This window comes from Xyrauchen texanus, chromosome 10, assembly GCF_025860055.1.
Source record: "Xyrauchen texanus isolate HMW12.3.18 chromosome 10, RBS_HiC_50CHRs, whole genome shotgun sequence".
NCBI classification, from domain to species: domain Eukaryota; kingdom Metazoa; phylum Chordata; class Actinopteri; order Cypriniformes; family Catostomidae; genus Xyrauchen; species Xyrauchen texanus.
In genome coordinates, this window is record NC_068285.1 from 23,950,744 (window position 1) to 23,977,753 (window position 27,010).

Consider the following 27,010-nt stretch of genomic DNA (forward strand, 5'->3'; position numbering starts at 1 on the left):
ATCTGAGATATCTACTCATTTAAAAAAACATAAGGCTTTTTAGAAGAGAGAGTGAAACAGACTCAGAGAAGACATAAATGTTGATTAAAGAATATCATAAGTAATCAGTGTACAACTTTGGCCAAAGAATAGAAGGAAATTATGTTTCTTGGGCCTGTTTGAATGTTTTCCCTGTTTTCTCTGCCCAGCTCTCCAAAACATTTAGACAAAAAGCACATGGTCTACTCTGTACTGTTTGAAGTGACGTTCATCCCAAAATGAATATTCATTCATCATTTACTTACCCTCATGTTGTTCCAAACCCATATGACTGCCTCTTGTGTTCCACAGTTAAATTAATCAAGTTTGGAACAACATGGGGGTGAGTAAACGTTTTTTGGCTGAACTAACCCTTTACGTGATGGGAAAGTTGTTTTAGATGTTTTAGATCAGCATATTGTTCTGTCATGACTGTAAAGAAGAATGTTGTTATGGCTATGCAACTTAACTGCATTTGTCTCCAGTCCATTTGAAGTCTATATATACACCGGCGGCCAAAAGTTTGGAATAATGTACAGATTTTGCTCTTATGGAAAGAAATTGGTACTTTTATTCACCAAGTGGCATTCATCTAATCAATGTATAGTCAGGACATTAATAAAGTGAAAAATTACTATTACAAATTGAATTTAAACTACTTCAAAGAGTTCTCATCAAAAAATCCTCCATGTGCAACAATGACAGCTTTGCAGATCCTTGGCATTCTAGCTGTCAGTTTGTCCAGATACTCAGAAGACATTTCACCCCACACTTCCTGTAGCACTTGCCATAGATGTGGCTGTCTTGTCGGGCACTTCTCACGCACATTAAAGTCTAGCTGATCCCACAAAAGCTCAATGGTGTTAAGATCCATAACACTCTTTTCTAATTGTCTGCTGTCCAAGGTCTGTATTTGTTTGCCCACTCCAACCTTTTCTTTTTGTTTCAAAAGTGGCTTTTTCTTTACAATTCTTGCCATAAGGTCTGCCCCGCTGAGTCTTCTCTTTACTGTTGTACATGAAACTGGTGTTGAGCGGGTAGAATTCAATGAAGCTGTCAGCTGAGGCGTCTATTTCTCAAACTAGAGACTCTGATGTACTTATCCTCTTGTTTAGTTGTACATCTGAGCCTTCCACATCTCTTTCTGTCCTTGTTAGTCCTCTGCCAGTTGTCCTTTGTCTTTGAAGACTGTAGTGTACACCTTTGTATGAAATGCTCAGTTGTTTTTGGCAATGTAATGCATTGTATATGCTCCATTCCTCAAAACAATGATTGACTGATGAGTTTCTTGGGAAATGGTTTCTTTTTTGCCATTTTTGTCCTAATATTGACTTTCAGACATGTCAGTCTATGACATACTGTGGAAACTCAAAAACAAACACAATGTTAAGCTTCATTTAATGAAACAAATAGCTTTCATCAGTGTTTGATAATGACAAGTGATTTTCTAGTACCAAAAGATACATTTAGCATGATTACTCAAGGATAAGGTGTTGGAGTGATGGCTGCTGGAAATGGGACCCGTCTAGATTTGATAAAAAACTTTTTTCAAATAGTGATGGCACTGTTTTTTTTACATCAGTAATGTCCTGACTATACTTTGTGATAAGTTGAATGACACTTTGGTGAAATAAAGCACCAATTTTCTTCAGAAACAGCAAAATCTGTACATCATTCCAAACTTTTGGCAGCCAGTGTGCGTGTATGCATGTATGTATGTATATGTATATATATATATATATATATATATATATATATCCATAAGTCCATAAGCAGGCCTACTTAATAGGCAAGAATGCTAAAAATTATTATTATTAATCTATTCATCCACCTATCAGAATAATTCTTTAAACATTATCAAGCTAAAATTATTTAAACAGCACAGAAAAAAAAGCTTTAAAATCATTAAAAAGCATCCCTTAATTCCCATATGTCTGCTAAATATTTTCATGCTATGTCTGTATCCTTAACCACTCTCTATAATAGTTCATATGCATTTGCGTATTGGTTACCTATACAGAATTATTTATAAATACACATTAGTGTATCAACACAAAGTAAACTAAAACACTAAATGTAATTGTAGTTGTAGCCACTCGTGCATTAAAAGCCTCCTTTTCTTGAAAAAAGCAAAAATCTGCAGGGGCCTGGGTAGCTCAGAGTATTGTTGCTGACTACAACCCCTGGAGTCACGAGTTTGAATCCAGGGTGTGCTGAATGACTCCAGCCAGATCTAAGAAACCAAATTGGCACGGTTGCTAGGGAGGGTCGATTCACAAGAGGTAACCTCCTCGTGGTCACGATTAGTGGTTTTTGCTCTCACTGGGGCGGTTGGTAAGCTGTGTGTGGATCGCGGAGAGTAGCATGAGCCTTCACATGCTGCGAGTCTCCTCTGTGTCATGCACAACGAGCCACTTGATAAGATGTGTGGATTGACGGTCTCAGAAGCGGAGGCAACTGAGGCAACCTGCCCTCCACCACCCGGATTGAGGGGAGTAACCGTGGCACTACGAGGACCTACCAAGTAGTGGGAATTGGGCATTCCAAATTGGGAGAAAAGGGGATAAAAAAATTAAATAAAAAAGGAGGCAAAAATCTGGGTCACAGTAATACACATAAAATGGAAGTGAATGGGGGCCAATAAAAGTTTTAAAAGTATAGCAACATGTAAAAAAATATACATGTTAACCACCAACCTTTTCTGTATAAAGTTATATACAATTTTACAACTTCATTGCCATGACAATGTAACACAGAAAACCCTAAAAATGACTGTAAAAACGATGGTATAAACAACATTCAAACAATACACAATTTGTAACAAAAGTATTAATTTTAATACTTTATAAAATTATAAGCTTCACATTTCTGCATTTAAACCCTCCAAAAATTTGCCCCCTTGACTTCCATTGTAAGTGACTCAATATAACCTTGATTGTTGCTTTATTTTTTTTTAAGGAAAACAAATGTTGTAATCAACATTATGCCACAAATGCTGTCGATTGAGCTTAACTTGTATTGAACCCAGACTATTCCTTTGATTCAGTCTCTTTTTAAGTTGTTAACAACTGTTAAACCAAATATGAACTGTTCCGCTTTCTAGTATGGCCTATTATATAACCTAAATCTATATGTTGAAACAATGGCCACTCTCACTGACTGGTAAAATTGGACTTGGGCTCTTGAGGATGAGATGTCCAGACTGGCACCTGCTGGGGTAAAGGTTAGGGTCAACATGCAGTTGTTCATACATACTGTTCATACAGTACGCCTGGCTAAACTATGAAGTCAATCAGTACTGTGGGACATCAAAGCATTCTGTTACTTAACTTGAAAGACACACAAATAGAACAACTACTTGAGCACTGAGCTTTCTCTAATGACACTTTCTCATTCCCTCAAGTCATCAGAGAAAGCTCTAGACAGGTTAAAATGGTCACAAGAGATACAGTAGCCAGATCTGGCAGGGAGTCAACAATGCAGCATCCGTTTGACATTTATATACTTCTATTGACACACCTGTCTCCCTCAATAAATCTCTCAATACTGGCACAAAGAATTTCTCTTACGGTACGCACTCACAGAGAGAATTTCACACCTGTTCTTTGTCAGTATTTCATTGGTTTGTGTTAGTAGAGGCCAAACCAATTTAGGAAATGAAGCATCAACAGGAAATGTGCTTTAGAATACAATAGCCACGATCTATTTCAAGCTATTTCTGTTCGCTTCAAATATATTGTATGTAAACACAACAGCAGTAGGAACAACAATCGGATTAATTCTAACCAAATGCTGAATGAGTTGTAGTGAGGCACAACAGGACATTCACTAAATTCAGTCCATCTTTGGTGTTACTGGAGTCTCTAAAGCACATAAAAATAACTGAGGATATTGAAGGACTCTGATCTTTTACGTTATCAAGCTAGATCTGTACGCTGATGGATTTCCGGAAATGGACATATGAATGCTTGTCAGTAAAAAGCAACAGCTGAGAGAAGCATGACGCCAGTAGGTTTAATTACATTATCCAATATGTGTAAAGGCTTTTAGACCATCTTAACCTTCATTAACAGCACACAGCAAAATCAGATTTTCAGATTACAGTTCCTGATGCATTGCTATTTTTTTTGACACATACTGCTTGTGTCAGAGTATCATAAACATTTTATATACCGTGTATTTTGATGCTAATAAAATGACAGGACTGTCACTTTAGTGCTCTAAAATGCATTCATAAGTAAAGGCATTAGTTATAGACAATGCCCAAAATGTAACAGTTTAGGCATATATGCATGGAGTGTGCATTGTAGGTGAATGAAAACATTCTTACATATTCGCAACACTTAATTATACCTCGATAAACCCATTCACAGACTAAAATCCCATCCTCTTCCATCTGTATCCATGGAGACACGAAGCACGGCACTTTAAGGACACAAATAGCATTGTAATAACTATCCCACAAACACACTTGATTCACAAGTGGTGACCCCCAGACTTATGTAGACATGCTCTTATACCCCAGCCAACTCAGATTGTCAGACTTGACATTGATGAATGAGAAACAATGCCATGAGTCATTGACAATGACCATAAATGATGGAAGTATGCTCTTGCACACCCACAGGCTCCAAGTGAAGAAAGTGAATAAGCGGATTTTAATCACATGAAAACAAAAGAAACACAAAAACAAATTATTTGTAGAGATTAATCAATTGCCTATTTTGTTTTCCGGTTCCTTTCCCAAGGCGATGATTGAAGACTGAACAGGAGTTATAATATTACTATACAGGTTACAATAAGACATAACTGCAGTTTTTCTCCCAGCAATTAAATGATCATCATCAAGGTAAGAAATCACTAACAGCTCTTGCAATAGATTATATGTCAGTATTCAATACAAAAATAAGATATAAGCAGTGGCAGGCAGCCAGCAGCTTCACTTTGGGCTAGATGGTAAGACAGAAAGAGGTCTAAGTTCTAAACTCCACCCAGAGAAAGTCAAACGTTAAAGACAGAGTGCAAATGCAGGGGTGTTAATAGTTAATTGCAAGTAATATGAGTGCTAGTTTACAAGAATGAGTGTGGCTGTAGTTGCAGAGAGTTGTTTGGGGGTAACAGTGCTCTACTGTTGGGGGTAATAGGGCTGTTGCGGCTGTTGGGGATAGGGGTAAGGCTGCTGCTGCTGCGGAGCTCCAGGGTATCCAGCCTGACCTTGGGCTTGATAGGGCACATAGGGCATATTAAACTGCCCATATGTATAAGGATTATAAGCCATCGGCATCTGGTAATACCTAAAAGCAGAAGAGAAAAATAAAAACAATTTATTTTAAAGCTTGAGGAAAGCTGTTTGAAACAATGGTTATTTTTGTCATTTCTTTTGGTGGTGCAGAAATTATCACTTCAGCTTTATACTGCCTTCAAGTGCTATCGGAATCATCATAAATGCGAGTTTCCCCACTCGGAAGTTGCAGATTCCAGCCCCCTCAAGTCGCAATTATGACTGGGAAAAGGTAATTTTGATACCCGAGTTTCCATGTTGAGTGGTCAACCGATTGTGAATTTTACAGATACTGATAAAAAAAGGCTAATAACTGTTAAATCATTTGACTTTTTTTAAAATAGATTCATAGAATTAAAAAAAAATTTTCATATGAAGTCATCTCGTTATGATGGCACAGACATAATGCTATAAGAGTTCAAACTGAATAAAATACCAGATGCAGTTTATTGTTCAAACACAATACCAATAATAATCAGAAACATTTTTAATTGTATTTGGTGTATAACATGGGACTTTTAACAATGCATACACACTTATTTTGAAATGACTGGGCCTTGGCTCTGCTACAATGCTCTTTTAAGTTAACAAATACATTTTTAATTGATTCCAATGAAAAACCAAACAAACATAAAAGGAAACACGGAATCAAATTACATGAACCTAAACCCTTCACTCTGAACATTAGGCATTGCCAGCAAGTGGGTGTGTCTTTGAGCCCAAGTAATCTAGAGGGGGTCCAATAGAATCAATTTAAAATCTTGATCTCTAGATATAGACTTGAATTTTTTTTAGAATCCTAGCCCACACTCCCTCCTTCAATACCAAGTTTAAATCTTTCTCCTATAATCTCTTGAGAGAAGTTGAAGCTCTGTCCCCCTGAATTAACAGGGAAAAATAAAACTTTTCCGAAGGCAGAAATTACCACTTCCAAAGTATCTGCCGCTTTAAGGGGGTGTATGCTACTCACAAAAACAGTACAGAGCAGATGGTGCAGCTGTAAATACCTAATGAACTGAGATCTGGGATTCCTAAAATGTTGAACCAAATTTTCAAAAGATCAACACTCCACTCTCATATAGGTCACTGAATGTATTAACCTCCCTCACAATCCAATCTCACCAACAGAAAGGGAACTTTATCAATACATAATTTTGGGTTCATCCATATGCTCAATTCAACATTTCTATAAATGTCCAAATTAAACACTCTTGACACTTTTGTCCATAATGAGTGCAAATGCGAGATAACGGGGTGCAACTTAACTTTTCCGATTAGTTTGATAGAAAGGCTTTGGGGCAAGAACTTCCAGTTCAATACAAAACCGGAGAGGGGCTCTCTCAGGTGGATGTTACCAATGAGTCAAATGTCTGAGAACGAATGTATAATAATAAAACAAAATCTTGGGTAGGCCTAGCCCACCTTTGTCAATCGGCTTATGTAACTTATTGAAATGTAATCTGGGATGTTTACTGAAGGATTTATGCTATCAAATTGCTTGAAATAAGAGAGGGAGACATCTACAAGGAGAGACTGTAGCAGATAGTTGAATTTTGGAATACAATTCATTAAAATTAACCTTCTCAATCATTGATAATTGTAATGAAGCCCACTTGTCCACATCGCTCGAAAACTTTTTTATTAAAAGGGTCAAAATTAACTACCTAAATCACACAAATTTGCTGGGAATAATATACCAAAATATTGAATACCCTGTTTGGGCCACTGGAAGGCGCACAGCTGAAAAGCGGTTACTGAGCAATATGCTGTCAGAGCCAAAGCTTCGAATCTAGACCAATTAACTCTGTATCCTGAGAAAAGGAATGATTAATTCTGTGAAGGCAATGCATAGATCTAGTGGGATCAGAGACGAATAATAAAATATCATCATATGTGTAAAGAAAAAGCCTATGTGTCACATCTTCTGCCACCACCCCTGGAAAATCACCTTCCCTTCTTATCGCGGCTGCTAATGGATCCATGGCAAGACAGAACAATAATGGGGAAAGAGGGCAACTTTGCTTCACTGCGGGTTACCCCTATCCAGAGTTAAATAATCTGAAATTAATTCATTTGTTTGTACCACCACTACCGGGTGTCTATAAAGCAACTTAATATATCCAATAAACATACTACCAAACCCATACATTTCCAAAATCTTAAAAAGATAATCCCATTCTACCATATCAAACACCTTTTCAGCGTCTAGTGAGTTGGTAGTGACCGGCGTCTGATCATTCGCCACTGACCACATGATATTGAGGAGATGCCTAATGTTATCAGAAGAGCTGTGACCCAGAATAAACCCCATCTGATCTATATGTATAAGAGATGTCATAACTTAATTGGTTAGCCAAAATATTTAAAGTCAGGGAAATTGTTAACTCTTACACTTGCTTGGATCTTTGTCCTTTTTAAGAATCAGACTGATCTGGGCTTGTGTCATGGTTGGTCGAAACTTTCCATTCTTTAATGATTCCGTATAAACTTCTAATAAAAGTGGAGCCAGTTCTGTAGCATAAGATCTAAAAAATTCAGTGGCAAATCCATCTGGCCCAGGAGCTTTGCCTGCAAGCAAGGCCCTAATTACCTCGACAAGGTTATCTCAGAATCATGAGAATGTTTTGCTCTGTAATCAATTTAGGGAGATCTAATGGTTCCACAATATCTTCATCAGTAGACGAAGACGTGGAACTATAGAGATCAAGATAGAATTCTTTAAAATCATTATTAATATCAATGGCCGAGGTAAATATTTCACCACCAGCAGATTTCACTGAGGGTATGGTAGATAAAGACTCTCTCTGCTTTATATATCTATCCAAATGCTTCCCTGCTTTGTCCCCCAACTCAAAATATGTCTTGCCCTGAATACCCAAAACCCCACCTTCCAGAACAAAATAGTATTATATCTGTATTTCAATCGGGTCAATTCACTGAGGCCATCAGACAAGATTCAGAGCTTCAGCTCTGCCTCTGCACTTTAAATATTTGCTTTCAATTCCACGAGTGCTTGTGTTTTGTATTTTTTGGTGAATGAGGCATACTGTATGATCCCACCCCTAAGAAATGATTTAAGTGCCTGCCAAGCCACTCCCACAGAGGATACTGAAGACCAGTTGGTCTCCGTATAAACATTGATTTCAGCATTTAACATGTGTTGGAAATCAGGATACATTAAAAGCACCAACTATATGATTTCTTTTCTCTATGTGGCAACACCTCTAAACTCACCAGAACATGATCTGAGACTAAAACGTTTACAATTGTACAAATCAACAACAGATGAAATGATGGACTTAGATATATATTAAAAAAATAATCTATTCTAGAATAAATCTTATGGACTGATGGAAAACGTTTACAGTCCTTACAGATGGGTTCAAAAGTCTCCAAATATCTGTAAGACCAAGATATTTACACATCCTGTGAAGCATCAGTGTTGCTCTAGGCTTACACACTTTTGCTTCACTATGATCAAGGACTGAATCCACCAAAAGATTAAAGTCTCCTCCCAATATTATATCAAGAAGGTACCAGTGGCCTGCAACATCCCTTCAAGATCTATAAAATAGCTCTGATCATCAGAATTAGGTGCATAAACATTAGCCAAAATTACTTAGTGTAATGACTCCCCTGCTCTTACTTGAGCCAGCACTAAAGAAAACCTGTCCACCACATATCTTCCCAAATTTTTCAGCTTCCTGCAGGGAAAGATGCGTTTCTTGAAGAAACACTATATCATATTTCTTATGTTTACGAAAATAAAAAATCTTCCTTCTTTTTATGGGGTGCCCCGACCCACGTGGAGAGAGATAATCCACTCATATTAACATTTCACATATTAGAAAAATTATATTGTGTGACAAAAATAAAACCCCAGAACTTTCCCCAGAACAAAACAAATAGAAAAACATGCGCATAAACCCTGTGCACGACAGCACCAACTGGCGTCCATCCCTCTAAACTCAAACAGTCCATGTACGCCTAAGCATACGAGAGCCCCCATGACAACTTTGCTGTTGTATTACTCAAGTCCGGTGCTTCTATAAAAATTGAGAGACAGAATTATATAACAGAAAATAATCTATAAAATAAACTCCACCCAATAGGCAAAATAAACACAAAGGAGTAGTGTTATCCCTGTTCTGCGGACCTGTCTGAGGTATCAGCTTGAGCACGCAAGTGTCTTTTAATATCTCCAGAGCCATATGATTTTGAATTCTTTGACATATTGACTTCATAGGACAGTTATATAGCAGGGTGTATTGAATTTCACCGGTTTATGATACAAAAATTATTAAAAAACTAGCAAAGTATGCAGAGCTGGCCGTTCAAATGTCCAACCCTCGCATGGCGCCATGCGACTCTCCCAAATTAAGCCTTTTAAAGCCTACAGATTCACCAGATGAAGGATTTTATAAATCCATTTCACCAGATCAGGTTTAATGAGAAAACAAAGGTTATTATTATTATTATTCACAAGATATGAAGTTAGATACGCATTGCATTTGCTGATGGGGGACATTTACATATAGTTGCTTTTGTCTTCGCATGCCCTCACTTCAACTTAGACACTTGATTATCTAATCAAAATATGCATTCAAGCAAGGATAAAACTATGGATATCATCAATTATGACCAATTTAGATACAGCAAAATTTAAATGAAGCAAATCCCAACAAGGTGTCAGTGATTTTTTTATTTCACATCGGGCTGCTGTTATAGTTGAACCAAGCTGCTCCAACTGTAGAATCCTCCAGTGCCAGCCACAGCAGAACATGGAGTAATAAAAAACAAATCAGAGGAGGAGGGAAAAAAAACTAAAAACATTTGGGATAGATTTGTGCCGATAATAGATCATTCCAAAATAGTGTCTAATCAATTAATTCCTAAAATTTTTAACAAATGAATATAAAATAACCTTTCAACACACCATTGCATTTTCCCCCCAAACTTTTAATCAGTACAACAGCACTCTTGCTTGTGATATATTGCATATTTTTGTATTATTATTAATAATTATTATTATTATAACAACAAATATTACAATTTACTATACAGTTGTAATATATTTCTGTTGCAAATTCCTCAGTTCGAAGCATCTATCTTTTATTTTGAATCAAGCGTTTATTTTGGGATAAACAGTTTGCTACATGGCCCAATGTGATCATTACAGTGCAAATGCTGTATAAATATTATATAAATATTTAGTTTACATGTACTGCACTTTACAGTAGATGAGGGCTCTGTTCTGTCATTTCATATAACTAGGGTGGCCAGACGTCCTGTTTTTCCCAGGACAGTCCCGTAAGCACTTTTTCCTAGTGTCCCGACTTATTCTGATAAAATCTTGTTTTGTCCTGTATTTCCTCTCTCCTTAAATCTCTCTATCGCTTGAGTGGCTTTCTCAGTCATGAGTATTCTAATCAAAGTTTGCCAAGGATACGGCTTGTAAAACCAATAAAAAATAAAAAATAAAAAAAATCACACCATGTTATTTGAAGTACATGATTGGATTTTTCGATCCAATCACAATCCCCTATTAAAAGATGTCCAGTTAGTAAACAGATTGAAGAGCACACAGATGAAATTGCGGCTGGAAAAATATCAAGGAAGCGTGCACGAACATTTAATGAGGATCTTCAAAAAGATTTAAAATTCCTTAAAAAGGAGTCACCAACAGATCCTAGCAAAGTGAGGTGTGAGATTTGTGGCACTCCCTTTTCCATCGCCCATGGAGGCTGCACCGACATCGTGCAGCATGTTCATACAAAAACAAAAAGCATATAGATGCTGCTAAAAGTGTGCCACACCAAGTGTTAGCAATTTTTTGGTGAAGCAAAGTTCCGAATCTGACAAGGTGCATGCAAGTGAAGGACTTTTTGCTTAATTTGACTCATTCTGTGGAGCACGGCCATAACTTTGCACATTCATGACCTGAGAAAAGTCTTGTAGGCCAGGATGGAGGAATCATTCATACCCACTAACATTAAAAAGCAGTTGGATGCCCTGGTTGAAGCTGGTGACATGCGAGTGGATGATTTATTTCGTGCAGTTGGATACTTTTATTCAGCATCGATGGATTACCTCCAAAATTGTAGCCGCTCATTGGAGAAAACAGAAAAACTTGAGTGAGCCCTACTGAGAGACATCCCAGAGTGGAAAGACATTCAGAGCAGCCTTGAACACTTCTACTCCAGAATCCCAGCTCTCAGTTTGATTGAGAAAAAAATGCTCTTTGATGAATGGGATTGCACGAAAAACACTGTCACTCGTCGCATCACTGAGTGGAACATGAACAAGATGGCTGTGTCTGAGAAATGGACAGATGTTTTTCGTGAGCTGGAGAGCAAGACCATCAACTTCGGAGCCTTAGCCAAGGTCATGGAGTTTGCTTTAAGCCTGCCTGGGACATTAGCATCTGTGGAGCGTGTGCTCTCATTAATGAACGCAGCATGGACACAGGATAAATCTAGACTCAGTGTAACATTAATGAAGGCAATGCTTTTCGTAAATGGACTGCTCTGCATTTTACGATAAACTCTTGAAAGACAAGTGCACACTGAGGAAAATTTAGGCCAGCGAAAAGTAGAAGGTGACAACAGTTACAGATGCACCCTCTACTTCGCATTGATCTGTGCCTAGGCAAGGATACGTCAATAAACATTTTTCTGGGAGGGGGCTCTCCCATTTTTGACAAACAGGAATATGGTCACCCTACATATAACACACAGGGCGCAAGTTTCTGTGGAGTTTCGAGTTATGAGTGGTCTGCTCCACACGTTCAAGCACGCAGCTAATGCAGAATAAGATTTCAGTCTTTGGCAGTTTAATAATCACAATAGGACATGTCATGATTTTAATTTGATTAATTGTGCATTTATTTTTTCCCAAAAAAAGTCACATTTGTGTGAGCATTTGGAAGCATTCGTGTGTCAGTCAGAGCGTGCAGGTAGCGAATTGAGTCAGTGCTTGGTACTACAGCTACTGCAGAAAAACTGATTTCTTTACATGTTTTTTATATTAGTACCAACTTGGTACCAATTTACCAGTACTTTTGACACCACTGCTTGTCAGCAAGCTGATTTATAGGCATTAATGTGTCAAAATAAAAGTTCCCCAAGAAACATTTAAGAATGAACATGGAATTGTCCATGTTTCTGCCAACAAAGCATCAGTACGTGATGTCCTCAATTACAACTTAAGAAATGGGAAGATAGATAAGCATGTGAAGGCAGCATTAAATCTCTCCAATATATGCACATTCACAGTCTTTTGATATTTATCCAACTCATCCAACTTCTGCTATTATTTCCTTTGCACTGTATATAACAGATTTGCATTTAGTTTTGCACTAAGTGCAAATATGCATTTATGTATATACAGTGTGTATAATATAATATATATATATATATATACACATATATATACACACACACACACACACACACACACAAATGTCTTCCGTATTCTATCTACACTATTACCTATTCAATTTTTATTTATTTCTATTCAATTTTTTATTATTGTCTGTCTTGTTGTTTTGTATTGTTGTTCACTGGAAGCTCCTGTCACCAAGACAAATTCCTTGTATGTGCAAGCATACCTGGCAATAAAGCTGATTCTTATTCTGATGAGCTGATCCAAAACCTGGTAAGTGGTCTTGCTGTTTACATAGGCAGCTACCTTCTAAAGCAGCATCCTAACTGAAATGAAGCTCATAAGCTCATCTGTGACACCAATCATGCAAAATGCACATTAGAATCGATCCAGTTGATTCCAATAAAGTTTGACGTTATGATGTTTTTACGCTAAGAGGTATGGAGTCTGTTGCACACAATTTGGACAAAATAAGTAAATGTGACGTCTTAATTTACCCTGGGTAGCCTTGATAACTTGGGTAGGGTGGTCCTTGAGCCTGTGAGGGTCCAGTAGTTGGTATGACAGGTGGGAAATTAGTACTACTGGGGGGCATTGGAGTGCTGACTGGAACTGAAGCACTGGCTGCCTGTGGAGTGATGTTCGGGGGTGGTGGCCTCGCTGGGGGCTGGGCCTTAGCCTGAGGCTGCTGCTGCTGCTAAGGTTGAAACAGAGAAAAAAAAGGAAATGGAAATGCAGAAGTTTATTTGGTCATTCACAGGCTTGCTATGATTAGACATTTGAATGATTGAACATTAGCTATATAAAGTGGCAGTACAACAATTTTTCCATATTAAATAAGCTTTACACCAAATTAATAGTATTATTGACACTTATGCTAAAAAATCATGTACACTCACATGAGAACAGGACTTGTCATATCAGTGGCCGATTAAAAGTTGAATTATTTTACATGGACCTCACCAGCAAAACATTATTCAGTAACCCTGCTGTTATTACTGCTCATAGTGTAATTCATTACAGATGACTGGGAAGAATGCATTTCTACAATGGAATTGGTAACCGAAAATGATTGCTTTTGTATGATGCTACATCCACACTGCTAGATGTTAGTATTGACCTTAGTCAGGGTAGACGGCATTTTTTAAATTTCACAACTAAAACAGAGGCTGTGAGGGATGGATGTACAGTCTGTTCAATGGGATTTACTGTCTAAATGTTCCAGTTCACATGTTTTCTGTAGTGTTTTGTCAACTGGGTTTCTTTTGATTTTACATATAATTTTAAAGGTGCACTTAGTAACTATTTATGATCAACACAAAGATATGAATTGCTACAACACATTGAACACACAGTGCTACTTTCACTCACTGCCTCAATTCCTTTATGAAAATTGAATACGCCGTTTACCCTGACTAAGGCCCATAGGTTCAATAAGACTGCCATTTCACGCAGCAAGACATTACATATACAGCATAAATACATCAAAAAGAAAAGAAAAAAAATTGACCTTTAAAAACATTTACAATTTCAAATTCTGCCATTATGCTTTCAAACTTAAAACTGATTTGAGGTTAAATGTCTTTATCTTTGAAACTGATCTGTTTGCACACTCACAAACACAGTCCTGGGTGCAGCGTTGGGGCCTCCTGCAGTAGGTGCAGGGGTGTTGGACTGGTATGATGGAATGCTGAATGAAGGAGCACTCGGCTCACGAGCAATGCTCTGCTGCAGCTCCCTGTCAATCAGACACAGTCACAGCATATCAACCAATCAAAGTCCTTCTGTATTATAATTGGGTGATGTGCACAATTCTGAAGTACATACTTGAGCAGCTCATCCCTTTCAGTTTTGCGGGCGAAAACAATGTCACTACACTTATTTTGAAATTTCAGCAGGATCTCTGTCAGATCATTGTAGAACTAAAAGAACAGGAGGAAAAAGGAGAGAACGAGGAAGCTGAATAGGTGAGTGACATCTTGTACATTGTGCATGTGTGCAGTACTAATATTAGAGCATGCGTTTAGTTACCTTTGTGCCCTCTTTGATATTGCAGCTGATCTCTATGTAGCTATCATGGGCGGCAGCTAGCTTCTTCAACACCTCCTCTCTGTTATTGGCCTCAGAGTTGGACTGCTTAAGTGCTGAAAATTCCTGATGAGACACCTGAGACAGAGAGTAGAGAGAGTAAGAACTACTCATTCTATCACCACATAGCAAATGAATTACACTCTTTTTGATCAATGAATTTACATGCTCTTTCCAGTCATTAGTAATTACTAAATAAGGATTTTGTTTTTTTAAATGATGCATATTCGGAACAATCACTAATGAATCATTCAGACTAATTTGTGAACTGGTTCATGGAAAAACAACTGGGACAATACTATGACTTAAAGGAATAGTTCACCCACAAATGAAAATTCTCTCATCTATCATTTACTCACCCTTATGCCATCCCGGATGTGTATGACTTTCACAGCAGAACATAAATACATTTCTCAGCTTTTTTGGTCCATTCAATGCAGTGTATGGGTGCCAAAATTTTGAAGCTCGAAAAATCACACAAGTCGGCATTAAAGTAATTATAAGACTCCAGTGGTTAAATCTGCTCAGTCAGTGTGCACTTTAACTTTCACATTTTTGTTTTGTTTTTGGTAGATCACATTATTCATGCATACGCCCCCTACTGGGCAAGGAAAATAATTTCTAACAAAAATTGACTTCCTCAACCACACCAATCACATATGAATTTAACCACTGGTGTCTAAAGGATTACTTTTATGCTGCATTTATGTGATTTTTGGAGGTTCAAAATGTTGGCACCTATTCACTTGCATTGTATGGACCTACAGAGCTGAGATAATCTTCTAAAAAAAAAAATCTTAATTTGTGTTCTGCAGAAGAAAGTCATACGCATCTGGGAGTAAATGATGAGAATTTTCATTTTTGGGTAAACTATTCCTTTAAGAGCAACTTTAATCAACACAAAGCAATATCAACCCAATAAGTTATTTTAGAGCAGAAAAATTATTAGGATTTTGCCACGAGTTTTAATGACTTTTCAGGCCTGTATAACAGCATTTAAAAATTAATTCCCAGATATTTCCTGGGTTTCCATTAAACAAGAGAACCCTGATAGCTGCAGCAACATCATTTGGTCACAGGCAAATCATTATTAACCAAGCTTCTGTCCATTCAAGTATTGATAGGTACTATTGCCATGATTTGAGTATGTGGGTAAAATTAATACTGAGGATTACACATTAATTCTTCACTGGTGCTTTCATTTAATTGACCCAGTCTAGTTCTAATGTGAGCATTTTCACCTGTATCTGCGACAGAAGTTCCTCCTGTCTGCGTAAATTCTGCTGGACGTGCTGTGTGTGAGTACCATAGCGTGAGTCCAGCTCGCTGGATGTCAGGGCCTCCTCATTAATGGCCCCATCTTGAGCCAGCGCAGTAAGGAACGTTGTTGTCATGTCAAAGGTCACGGACTTAATTTCTCCCTCCAGAATATCCCTTTCCCTCTTCACCTCATCCAACTGTGCCAGCTGAGCTCTCAGCACGTTCACAGCCTGCAAAGGAGAAGACAACCCTGGAATGAATAACCGCATGTGTGCATGCTTTGAAGAGTTTGATTAATTTAACAAAACCACCTTTGGGGGGGATATCCTCAAAAGGAAAAGGGGTTCATAAAGTAAATAATTTATTACTTATTCTAACAATGCAAAATCTTTTTTAATTTTTTTAGAGTAGCATTAGTGTAGTCTGCAGCAATTATAATTAGCTTTACTTAAAAAAAAATATATATATAAAAAAAAATAGAAGTCTACGGTATGTTCGCATTTGGATAGCTGGGTCAAATTGTGTGTGTCTTACCTCACTACCCTGTAGGGTCTTGGCAGGGTTGGCTGATGGTATGGCAGCACTGAGCTCATTCTCTGGTTTGCAGAGCAAAGCAATCATCTCACAATGTGCATTGTAACGCTCTTTCACCACCTGATCAGCCTGCACTGCCTTGTCAAGTACACAGCGGAAATTAATTCCCTCTGCACAGACAGAAGAAAAAGAGAGATGGAACACAATGCAAACTGATACTCATGCATATTTAGTATCCTCATGTGATTGTAAAATATGCACAATGCATAAGATAAACTGAGAGAGAGGGGGAGTGAGAGTGTCTGTATATATACCTGCTCGGAGTGGTTTATAGAGATCTCCAGATGGTGTTCTGCTCCAGCGCTGGTTGAATTTGGCTCGGAGTTCATTGTCTGTCGATTCTTCATCATTTAACATCTTTAATGACTGTTACACCAACACACAATATTTTTGACAATGATTAAAATTGCCATAAAGTGCTAGTATATACAGTACAATCAGTCGGTGTTATACACATACTGAATACCCCTCATTAAACTGAAAATATTTAAACCTAGAACTACATATAAAGTTTCAGATTTTAAAGTTATGATGTGATTTAAAGAGAAATTTAAGATTTTTAGGTTACTAATCAAATATAAGGAAATTTGTGATGATGGCCATGTATAAAGACTTTCTTTTTTTTTTTTTTACACAGTCAGCCAAAATGTCAGACCAAAAGGTTCCAAGTACACAAGATGTTCTTTGGAACATTCTCAGATTAAGTTGGGATAACATGGATCATCATGTTTTGAGTAGGCCATGCCAGCTCGAGTGGATGCAAGTAAAAGGCAACATATAAAAAAAATGATGCACTACATTTGAAAAATGCAAAATAGAAGCATTTTTACAAGATGTCTGACTTTTGGACCCCACTATAGAGATGGGCAATAAACAGACTGTGAATGCGTGAATCACCTCATCCAGGATCTCACTGTTCCTCTGCAGTAGTTCTGGCAGATCTTTAATCAGCTGTTCAATGCTCTGCAAGCCGCCCTGCTGTATGATAGCATGGCTCTTCTCCAGGATGGACTGAGGGACTGAGTTTCCTGACAGATCCTCCAGCGCAGCAGGGAGGTTCAGAGATGCCAGTACCCTAAATGTTTTTAACATTGAACAATTACTACTCCAGCAACCATTCTCAATTCATCCAAAATGTAATTTAGTTTTATTTGACAATCATTAGTGTCCTAGCCTTTCACCAATATATCGTTATCGGCATATACGTTTATCGAAATGTGCAGATATGAAACTTTTTTCAGAACATATAATGCAGAAAACAATGCTTTAGAATTGGTGTCATAGAGTAGTTTGTCCAGCAGAGTGTGCCCCGACTCCACTGTTTACAGAGCTGACGGTGGCTCTGCAGACAGTGCAGAGTTAAGCAGTGTCTTCTCGGTAAGTTGCTAACTAGCAATACATACTGGAAAGTTAATATACAATGACCCCATTATTTTCCCTTTTCAATACAACGCTAACCCTGGCCCTGACTACCATGTCAACCTGTTTATCACAACTGTTTGCTGTTAGCCAGCTATAGTTTGTCAGTGCAGTCAGTAATATTGCAGATTGAAAGGTAAACAGCAGAGCACCTGCTTTGTTTGCTGCTCAGCTTACTTGATTTCATGGGGTCTGCGGAGTGTTGATTTCATGCTACGCTGTTACCTAGTTGGTGAGACGCAATGCTGTCCAATCTTTTACTCTCCGTGACAACAAGCTTATAGCTAACTAGTAAACCACATAGCTACTTTCATCCCTTGTCAGCTGAGTGGAAGCTAATGTGTAAACATGTATTCAAAACTGTTTTGTTCAGGATTAGCAGTTTGTTACCCCCTTCAACCAAACAATTCCAGTCGTTGTATGTACAAAATATAACATTTAAAACCTAGTTTTCCACCGTTGAATGTTTCCCTGAACTTGTATGGCAGAATACGGTGTAACACCACTGCCTCTCTATATCTCTTGACTCGGCAGGTGTTAATGCTTTTGGCAGTATTAAAATAGTAAGCATTTGACTGATACTAAACAGTACTACTGCTATTTATTTTATTTGAATTTATTCTTTATTTTCTCAGTGTTCATTTCTAGAATTTGTTGACAATGTATAATAATAATAATAATAATAGTCAAATATTCCTTGATAAAAATATTTCTTCTTCTTCTGAGGACTTCTAAGTACCTTTGCATAGTCAAATCGGTGCACAATCCACATAGAAAAGGTATGTTTTCATTGCAGCTCAAAAATTAACTATATAAGCCACCATATCGCTAATCAGTGAATTGTCCCCCTCTAAAATCGGTATCGGCCTCAAGAATCCCATATCAGTCAGGCTCTAATAATAATTTAAAGGAAAACTTGTTTGACTTTATGTGCATTATTACACTTGTATGCAAATTTGAGCACCCCTGACCAGACAATATGTTGTGTTGATTTTCTAGGCGAAAAGATCTCTGAAAATCTCTGTGTAGATATAAAAACAGGCTGTGCATATAAGACGACTTAAGAATATTTCTGAACTAAAGCAGGAATAAAAAAAGTGTTCACTGGCAACAAGAAACATTTGGAGGCTCAAACAGCCCAAACAGTTGCTCATGCCACATATACCATTTTATTTTTTCCAATCTGTAAAATTGTGAATAAATAGTAACCATGCATTAATATTTGCAGAAATATTGCAGACAGGAACAGTTCACAAAAAAATAAAAATTCTGTCATTATTTACATACTTGTATTGCTCCAAACCCATATGATTTTCTTCCATGGAACACAAAAGGTATTTATTTATTGATAAGTCTTAATGACGTTTGAATATGAAATGCAATGAGAAAAAATGAGGTTTGATGTTATTGACCTAGTTGCAAAATTTGATTTAAGCACTTTATTAATGATTAGATGTGAGAGTGAAAAAGACTTTTGCTGTGGTTTTGTGTTCATTTTGTCCTTTTTCGAGCTTGACAGACTGTAATCGCTACTCACTTAAGAGTATATACAAAATAAAACCTGTGAAGACTTTCCACGGAAGACAGTCATAAGGATTAAGAGACATTACGGCAAGTAAATAACTGTAAATGATTAATTATTGGGTAAACTAATCCTTTGAGTTTTGTTCCTTGCAGTGTTTGTGTTGACTTATTTTACTTAAAAAAAATCAACAAAACATGTTATCTTGTCAGGAGTGCCCAGATATTTGCATACAACTGTATATCCAACAGTAGTGTATTCAAACACATTTAAATGCAAAGGAGTAGAATGTTTTCTTTGTAGTTGTAGTTGTTTTTGCAGTCATTTTCAACTGAAACCTATGAAAGAGTGCACTGCACATGCATGCAAGAATATACACGGACACTGACCCATTGCACAGATTTGTTGCTTCTCTCAAGCTTCCAACAAGTCTGTTCACGGTGTCTGACTTCCTTGAATTGGCTGCACTCACTGACTGCTGCACTGCCATTGGAACCATATTTTCAAAAAGATCTAAACACAAACAAAACAATATAGTCAGTAAATAATGCAATACATTGCATGCAATACGATTTTACATCTATAAAGGGAGAAATATCCCCCAAATATAAAAACAATAGTAAAAAGTAAAAGATCAACATAGTGTCATGTGTATCATCATTCCGACCTGTGAATTTCTGGCTGAGTGGTGTCTGCACTGCAGTTGCTTTGACAAGAGAAGCCTTGCCAATGTGTTCCAAGTCTTTGACCTCTGGCACACGGTCATGGTATATAAAGTCGTTGTCTTTCTTTGCAGCTGTGAGAGCACGGTTGATTTTATCCGTCAGATCCTTTACATTCACATACTCATCGTACCGGCAAGCAGCTGTCTTCAACAGCTCTGTGGCATGCTAAAAGACACGCATGGGAAATACAAACATTGTCAAAAAAACCAACATCACACTATTGAAGCTAAATAAAACAAGCAAGCATCCAACCGAAAATAAACAGTATGTCACACACAGATAAACCCACCTGTAGCCGAGCAATCTCCTCTCCAAATTTTTTCTTCTGATTGGCCATGGCTGACTGGTGCATCTCTGCGGTAGCCTGCATCATACAGTGCTTGGCAGCGAGGACAGGAAACACTTCCTGGAAATAAAAATACTAACCAGGGAGAGGCAACCACAGCAATCACAAACACCACGGCAACCACGAACCAACACCACAGGCAACCACAAACGAGCACAGACACACAGCACAGGGCGCAGGAAGAGAAAACAGAACAGCAAATCAGCACGCATCCTTCAGCAAACCCCAACCAAACCCTCACACAATGCTCATGCAGCGTTCACTCACAGATCAGTAGGAGAAGAAACAAGGGTTGGAGGTCTGGAGATTTGAAAGTGTGTGTCTGTGTATGAGGTGATGACTAGCAGTCATAGCAGAATCAACAGCCCTGTCTACGACTGGTATAAGCATTAATTGCAGGCAATCTGTTTGAAACGGGATGAAGCTAAATACATGTGTAAAAGGGTTCCAAATGTTTTGAGATTCATCCACTTCAGAATGTGGTTGAGGTGGTTCGAATTTCGAAAACACTTTTGACTTGCTTTCAATGTAAACACTCCTGTATTCGAATGTCAATACATACATGCCTCATTCACACCTTGCATTAACATGCGTTTCATATCTGGATTAAAGCTGGATATTCTTTAGCTGGATTGCATTTACACCTTGCAGACAAACGTGTCTCCATTTTTATCAGATAGAGATCCAACCAAAGTTAACCTCGCAAAATGGAAAACACTACTTACATATTAATTCAGAGGCTGTGGTAACTGAACATTTGCAGTGTATTAGTGAATTTGAAAAACATTGGTGGATAATCCAAATGATTTCCATTACTTTGAAATTCAGGTTTTTTTTGTTTTATTGAAAAATGTAACATTTTGGGTCGCCAAAGCAAATTTCATTATATTTATCTCACGTTTGTCACTTTGTAAAACCTAAATATGCTTCTCATCTGAAATGCGTGAGTGAAGCCTGGTTAAACTTTAGTGTTGCGTGAGTCATAGTGATTAGAAAACGAGAGAGACACAGGCGAGTGGGGATTTGAGATAATGCAAGAGTATTCCAATGGAATATTTGAGTGGAAATGGTTCATTGTTCGGGTGACAATATTGTAAGACGGCAGTATCTGTTGTGTACTTCAGATTACAATGGCAGAATAAATACAGCGCATTTACATTTACACCTTTAAATGTAGTCAGAATTCGTTCCTGACCACCTCCAAATGTGGTTTCAGTAAGCCGATCACAATTTGTCATGGGTGCATTTACACCTGTCATTTAATGTGGTCAAGTGCTATCCGATAGTGATCCGATGACCGAAAGCGCATGTAAATGCAAGGTATAAATGGGGCTGATGAGGCATGAGACACAAGAACTTCACTGAAGTTCTTGGGTGTGCCTGATATCAAAATTCAGGGACACAGATAAGAAGCACACACATATGAAGCTCAGTTACTAAAATAACTGAGAGCTCTGCTTGAAAGGTCATATTTCTGCTTAGATTGTAATTAAAGTCTAAGAACAGTGCACCAATTTTATCATGCTTTCTTTTTCTTTGCAGATGTTTTGGTGACTTATCATCATGCATTATACACTGACACAAGTGGAGACACATTTAAGACAGATTTTATTACCAGGTATAAACAGGGCCAATGAAATAAACACTGCACATATACAGACACACCCACAATGACTGCTGCATGCAGTATGTGTGGATCTTTGAGAATGTTTAACTGCCTCGAGTGACCTCTAGTGGATTATTTTCCCCAGCTTGCAAACTGATATGTCAGACATGTGTATTGACAGCTGCACTTACCTTAGGCAGATTCTCTTTGTACTGGCACTGCTTAAAAGCGTCGCCGTAGTAATCAGCAGCCTGATTGGCAAGTTTAGCTATGATGGCATCCTTCATCTTATCTGTGAAACAAAACAAAATTGGACCCACAATTGTGTAATATTGTGTCAATTAAAAACAACAATGCATATTCATAAACACACACACACACACACACACACACACACACACACACACACACACCTGCACTGGCCTTGAGAACGAAGACCTCTTGTGCCTGGCTAAGCATGATCTGACTGAGCGTGCCCACTGTCTCCGGGGAGATATCCATCGTGGGCTCTCGATTCAATGCAGATAGCACTGTGTCCTTTATATGAGCAAATGCACCACTTGCCAGCTAGAGAGAAACAGAAAACACTTGGTATTTAACTGTTATTGAAATAAAAGATTTAAAATTATTGAAAAGAAAGATTTAAAGAAAATTCATAATTTTCTCACCCTCATGACATTCCAAACTATATGATATTCTTTCTTCCATGGAACACAAAAGATTTTCAGCAGCCTCAGTCACCATTCACTTACATTGCATCTTTTTTTCTCTCTACATAAACATGAATAGTGACTAAAGCTACCATCCTGCCTAACATCTCCTTTTGTGTTGCATGGAAAGAAGAGTTATATGGGTTTGGAACAACATGAGTGTGAGAAGAATTGTGACAGAATGTACATTTTTTTGGAGCAAACTATCCCTAAAAGGTCTAACTCCAACCTGGTAGAACTTAGCAGCAGACTTCAGTCCTTCATCATTGTCGAGATTCTGCTCAGAAGCAATCTGACTGGCCAGTGCCCCCACATTAAACAATACACATGTCTTCTCGTAGCCCAAACTTGCCAAGGCTGAAAAACACAAAGAATATTACATATTGTTACCGTCTTCCATTATTTTGAAAGTATGGTGGATAATATTATTTAGAATTATTGTGTAAAGAAAATAAGAACTACACTTTATATGGGGTTTCAAAACAAAACTTCTTTAAAACAATTTCAGATCAAAAATTAAAATAAAGAAATCTATTCGTCTATCCTCCTCAGCCACCTATGTGGATTATTGTAACTAACACAATATACACACTTTAAGATATTATGGCAAGAAAATATCTGCCAAGAACATAAATATTATTACGCTGACTTCCAAGTTGCTATGGATATTTTCACAATTGAGTTTTTTTTAAATCTGTGCGTGTTATTTTCCTGTCAAGCGGGCTTTTTCTAGTGCAGGATAATTGCCTCAGGTGAGTCTGGTCCCATCTTTCACCGGACCATGTTTAACCTGTATGTATGCGTAAGTAACCAAGAAATTGACTATTTGTGACTAGGTACACCAATTTGGTTTTATTATTATTATTTTTACCCTTCTGATCAAGAAGACTATTTTCAACCATGAGCCGATTGGTAAACTGTTGAAAACGTATTTTATTCTGTGTGCACGTCATGTTTAGAACACATTAGGTTTATTGTACATTTCTCACATTTTATTTTCTATCCTAGCAATTTTTTTTTTTTTACATCATAACAGTAATTTAACATTCTTAATTGAACAGCTGTCATATTAGATTATAGGTAAATACGCACAAACCTAACCTAGTGTATGAGTTTAATTTTAACCAGCTTTGCGTGTCTCCCTCACTCTGTGCGCCCACTGCGTGTGTGATAGAGAATGCATGCTTTTATTCAAATGACCACAAGAAAAGGGCTTTTTTTTAATTAAACAACAAAAACAAGTAACTCTGAACAAAAACGTTGATGTTCGCAATAAATATGACTGAAAATGTCTGCTGGTATCTTATCTCAGTTTCAGTGAACTTGTAAACATTCAGCTGATCTTTTCGCCATTGTAGTTAGAGGTTATACTGTTTGATAGAGATACACGTAACTTGCTCTGGCTTTCAAGAAACAGGAAAAATTCCCAACTTGAAATAAATAAATACTGACATGTGTAGGATGTTTGTGTTGTAGAGATGAACAGGTAGAAAATTAAATCCAGTATGCCTATTAAATCAATAGGCATACTGGAATATTTGGGCATAGTAATATGGTGGTGCAGTGTGTTCACTGTTTTGACATCATCAGCAATTCAGTTCTGAATTGTTTTTGACTCTGGGTTTCTTACTTTATAGACTAGTCGACTACAAGATTTAGTGAAATTAGTCATTCCAAACATCCCTAATGCATGTGTGCTCATCTTTGAAATATTTTTTAACTATTCTTGCACTTACCAAGTTTGACTGAGCCTCCAAAAAGTGATCCTTTATCAAAAGCATCTTTCCATGTGAATGTCAGGCATAGCTGCAAAAACAAAGACATAATAATCAAAGAAGTTTATTAAAGTTTAAATTAAACTATATTAAAAAAATTGCAGTCACTGAAAAAGGAATGGGCATAATATTAGGCTTTAAAGTGTAGAAATATTACCTCTGGAAAGGGAAATTTGGTTTCGATTGCACAGAGCTGATCGTAATATCTAGATGGGAGAGAGACACACAATGAGAAACACTCCAGAACTGGGACACTATATAGCAAGGCAAAGTGAGATAGATAGAATTTGAGTCAGCCTTAAGCAGACTCAACACAAGTTAAGATTAATTAACAGCATTTGTGTCAATGTTGATAACAACAAAAAGAATTACTCGTTTTGAAAAAATACAGGTTACAGTGAGGCACTTCCAATGGAAGTGAATGGGGCCAGTTTTTTTTTTATTTAAAAGCAGAAATGTGAAGCCCTTACATTAATTCTTCTGTTAAACCTCATGTCTTATTTGAGCTGTTAAGTTGTTTAAATAGTCCTTTTTACAGTCAGTTTATGTGTTACGTTGTCATGGCAACAAAGTTGTACGATTGGATATAACTTTACATGGAAAAGGTTAGTAAGAGATTTATCACACTAAAATCATGTTAACACACAATGTTTGTGTCTATGCTTTGGAAAGTTGATTGGCCCCATTCACTTCCATTGTAAGTGTCTCACTGTATCTCAGATCTTCATTAATTTAGTTTTAAAGAAAGGGGGGCAAGTCCAAATGATTTTGTGATAATCAATATTATGCCACAAATGCTGTTGATTGAGTTTAACTAGTATTATACCCGGAATATTACTTTAAGTGATATTAAACCACAAGCTAAATGCAGAACATAAACAGTATGGACTAGGAAAATATAGGTGTATTTGTACCCACACCAGGACTTATTTTTTAAACAGAACTAAAAATCTTAGCTGGCACATTTCTCAGTACTACAGTCAAACAAATCGAATGAAATAAAGTAAATAAATGATCTCTTCTGACACCTCATTTACACTAATACTTTCCCTAAGGAACAGAAACTGGATTCAAAGTGGCCAAATGATCAAAGCATGAAGAAGCAACGCTGATTTTGTTAAACAAATTAACAAGCCATATCCTCAACTCTACTACAGCAAATGATCTACCTCTCCACTTTAGATAAATAAATAAATCACGTAGCCACGTGACAAATATCTTCAGACTAGCAAAAACCAATACGTCACTGAAACCTGCTGCACCCACCTACTTCAAATAAATGACTTCATTGAGCCTCGTGACGTCTAGGTCAACATCGAAATGACTTCAATTCTTAAAAAGCGAATACAATATAAACATGCATATTTTCTTTTCATTTATGTATTACTTGCGTCCAATTAAACGCGGTTAGTTTGAAAAACACACATGAGTCACTGCAATCCAGGAAGCCCGCACGATAACGTATGATAAATATTCTGGCATACCAGCCTAAATATTTACATATGAAAACATAAAAACGGTAATAATACGAATACAATACTACTACAACTAATACACAAACTAATAATACACGTACATTCCCCTCATTTGCGTAACAAACAACATGGACAAATGTTACACTCCCATTTTTGAGTAACATCCCTAATTATGTCATTTCTTACAATTTCAATGAAGCAAAAAAAAAAAGCAGATCAGCTACTGGCTTTAATAAAGTGCGCAACGAGGTAGTCATCACCTAGCGAAACTCTACATGAAACTAAATATTAAATTACATAACTAGTGCGAAACTAATACAGCTGCAGAGTCTGGTGTTGCTGTAGGTTAATGTGTCATGTCATAACTCCAATTTTAGGCATATTTCGCTCTCTGCACACATATTCGCAATTTATACAGAGTAAACGTGATAAGCCATGAAACTGAGCTTGTCAATATAATTGGAACAACTGTAGCAAGTCTGTTAGCGAGAAGTCTTGCCAGGTTCTCACCGCAGCAGGATTTCCAGCGAGCTCTCGTGTTTGTCCAGCGGCCTCCCAAGAGCACTTTTACGGAGCTTATTGAGCTCCTCCACGGCACGGAGGTACTCTGCCTGCTCCTCGCCGGGAGGATACGTGGCCGTCACAAACTTCGACAAGGGTTTCACTAAGTCGACCTCCGAGGACTTCTTCAACGGGACAGAAATAAACGTCGCCATTGGGGCCCACGGACACGACACAGTTCAAGCGGAGAAGGAGAACAGCACAGACGGATAAACACAAGGCCGTGTACTTCCTGGATCTCCTGCGT

At 37.5% G+C, this 27,010-nt stretch overlaps 1 protein-coding gene across 3 annotated transcripts; it reads right to left on the bottom strand.

Moving 5' to 3' along the window:
* Window positions 1-2,857: 2,857 nt before the first annotated feature.
* On the bottom strand, window positions 2,858-27,010 carry pdcd6ip (programmed cell death 6 interacting protein). Of its 3 annotated transcripts, none has more exons than XM_052135958.1 (18): window positions 26,713-27,010; window positions 24,885-24,933; window positions 24,689-24,758; window positions 23,182-23,309; window positions 22,656-22,809; window positions 22,434-22,534; window positions 20,580-20,696; window positions 20,233-20,455; window positions 19,955-20,078; window positions 17,522-17,699; window positions 16,879-16,990; window positions 16,565-16,734; window positions 16,012-16,260; window positions 14,714-14,848; window positions 14,510-14,604; window positions 14,300-14,420; window positions 13,180-13,379; window positions 2,858-5,312 (listed from the first exon to the last, which is right to left on the bottom strand). In XM_052135958.1, the coding sequence occupies exons 1-18, from the start codon at window positions 26,916-26,918 to the stop codon at window positions 5,144-5,146; spliced, it is 2,601 nt and encodes an 866-aa protein (XP_051991918.1). In that variant the 5' UTR covers window positions 26,919-27,010; the 3' UTR covers window positions 2,858-5,143. The 3 variants fall into 3 exon arrangements, with proteins under 3 accessions (XP_051991918.1, XP_051991917.1, XP_051991916.1); XM_052135957.1 differs by having other exon boundaries at window positions 13,180-13,376; window positions 20,580-20,711; XM_052135956.1 differs by having other exon boundaries at window positions 20,580-20,711.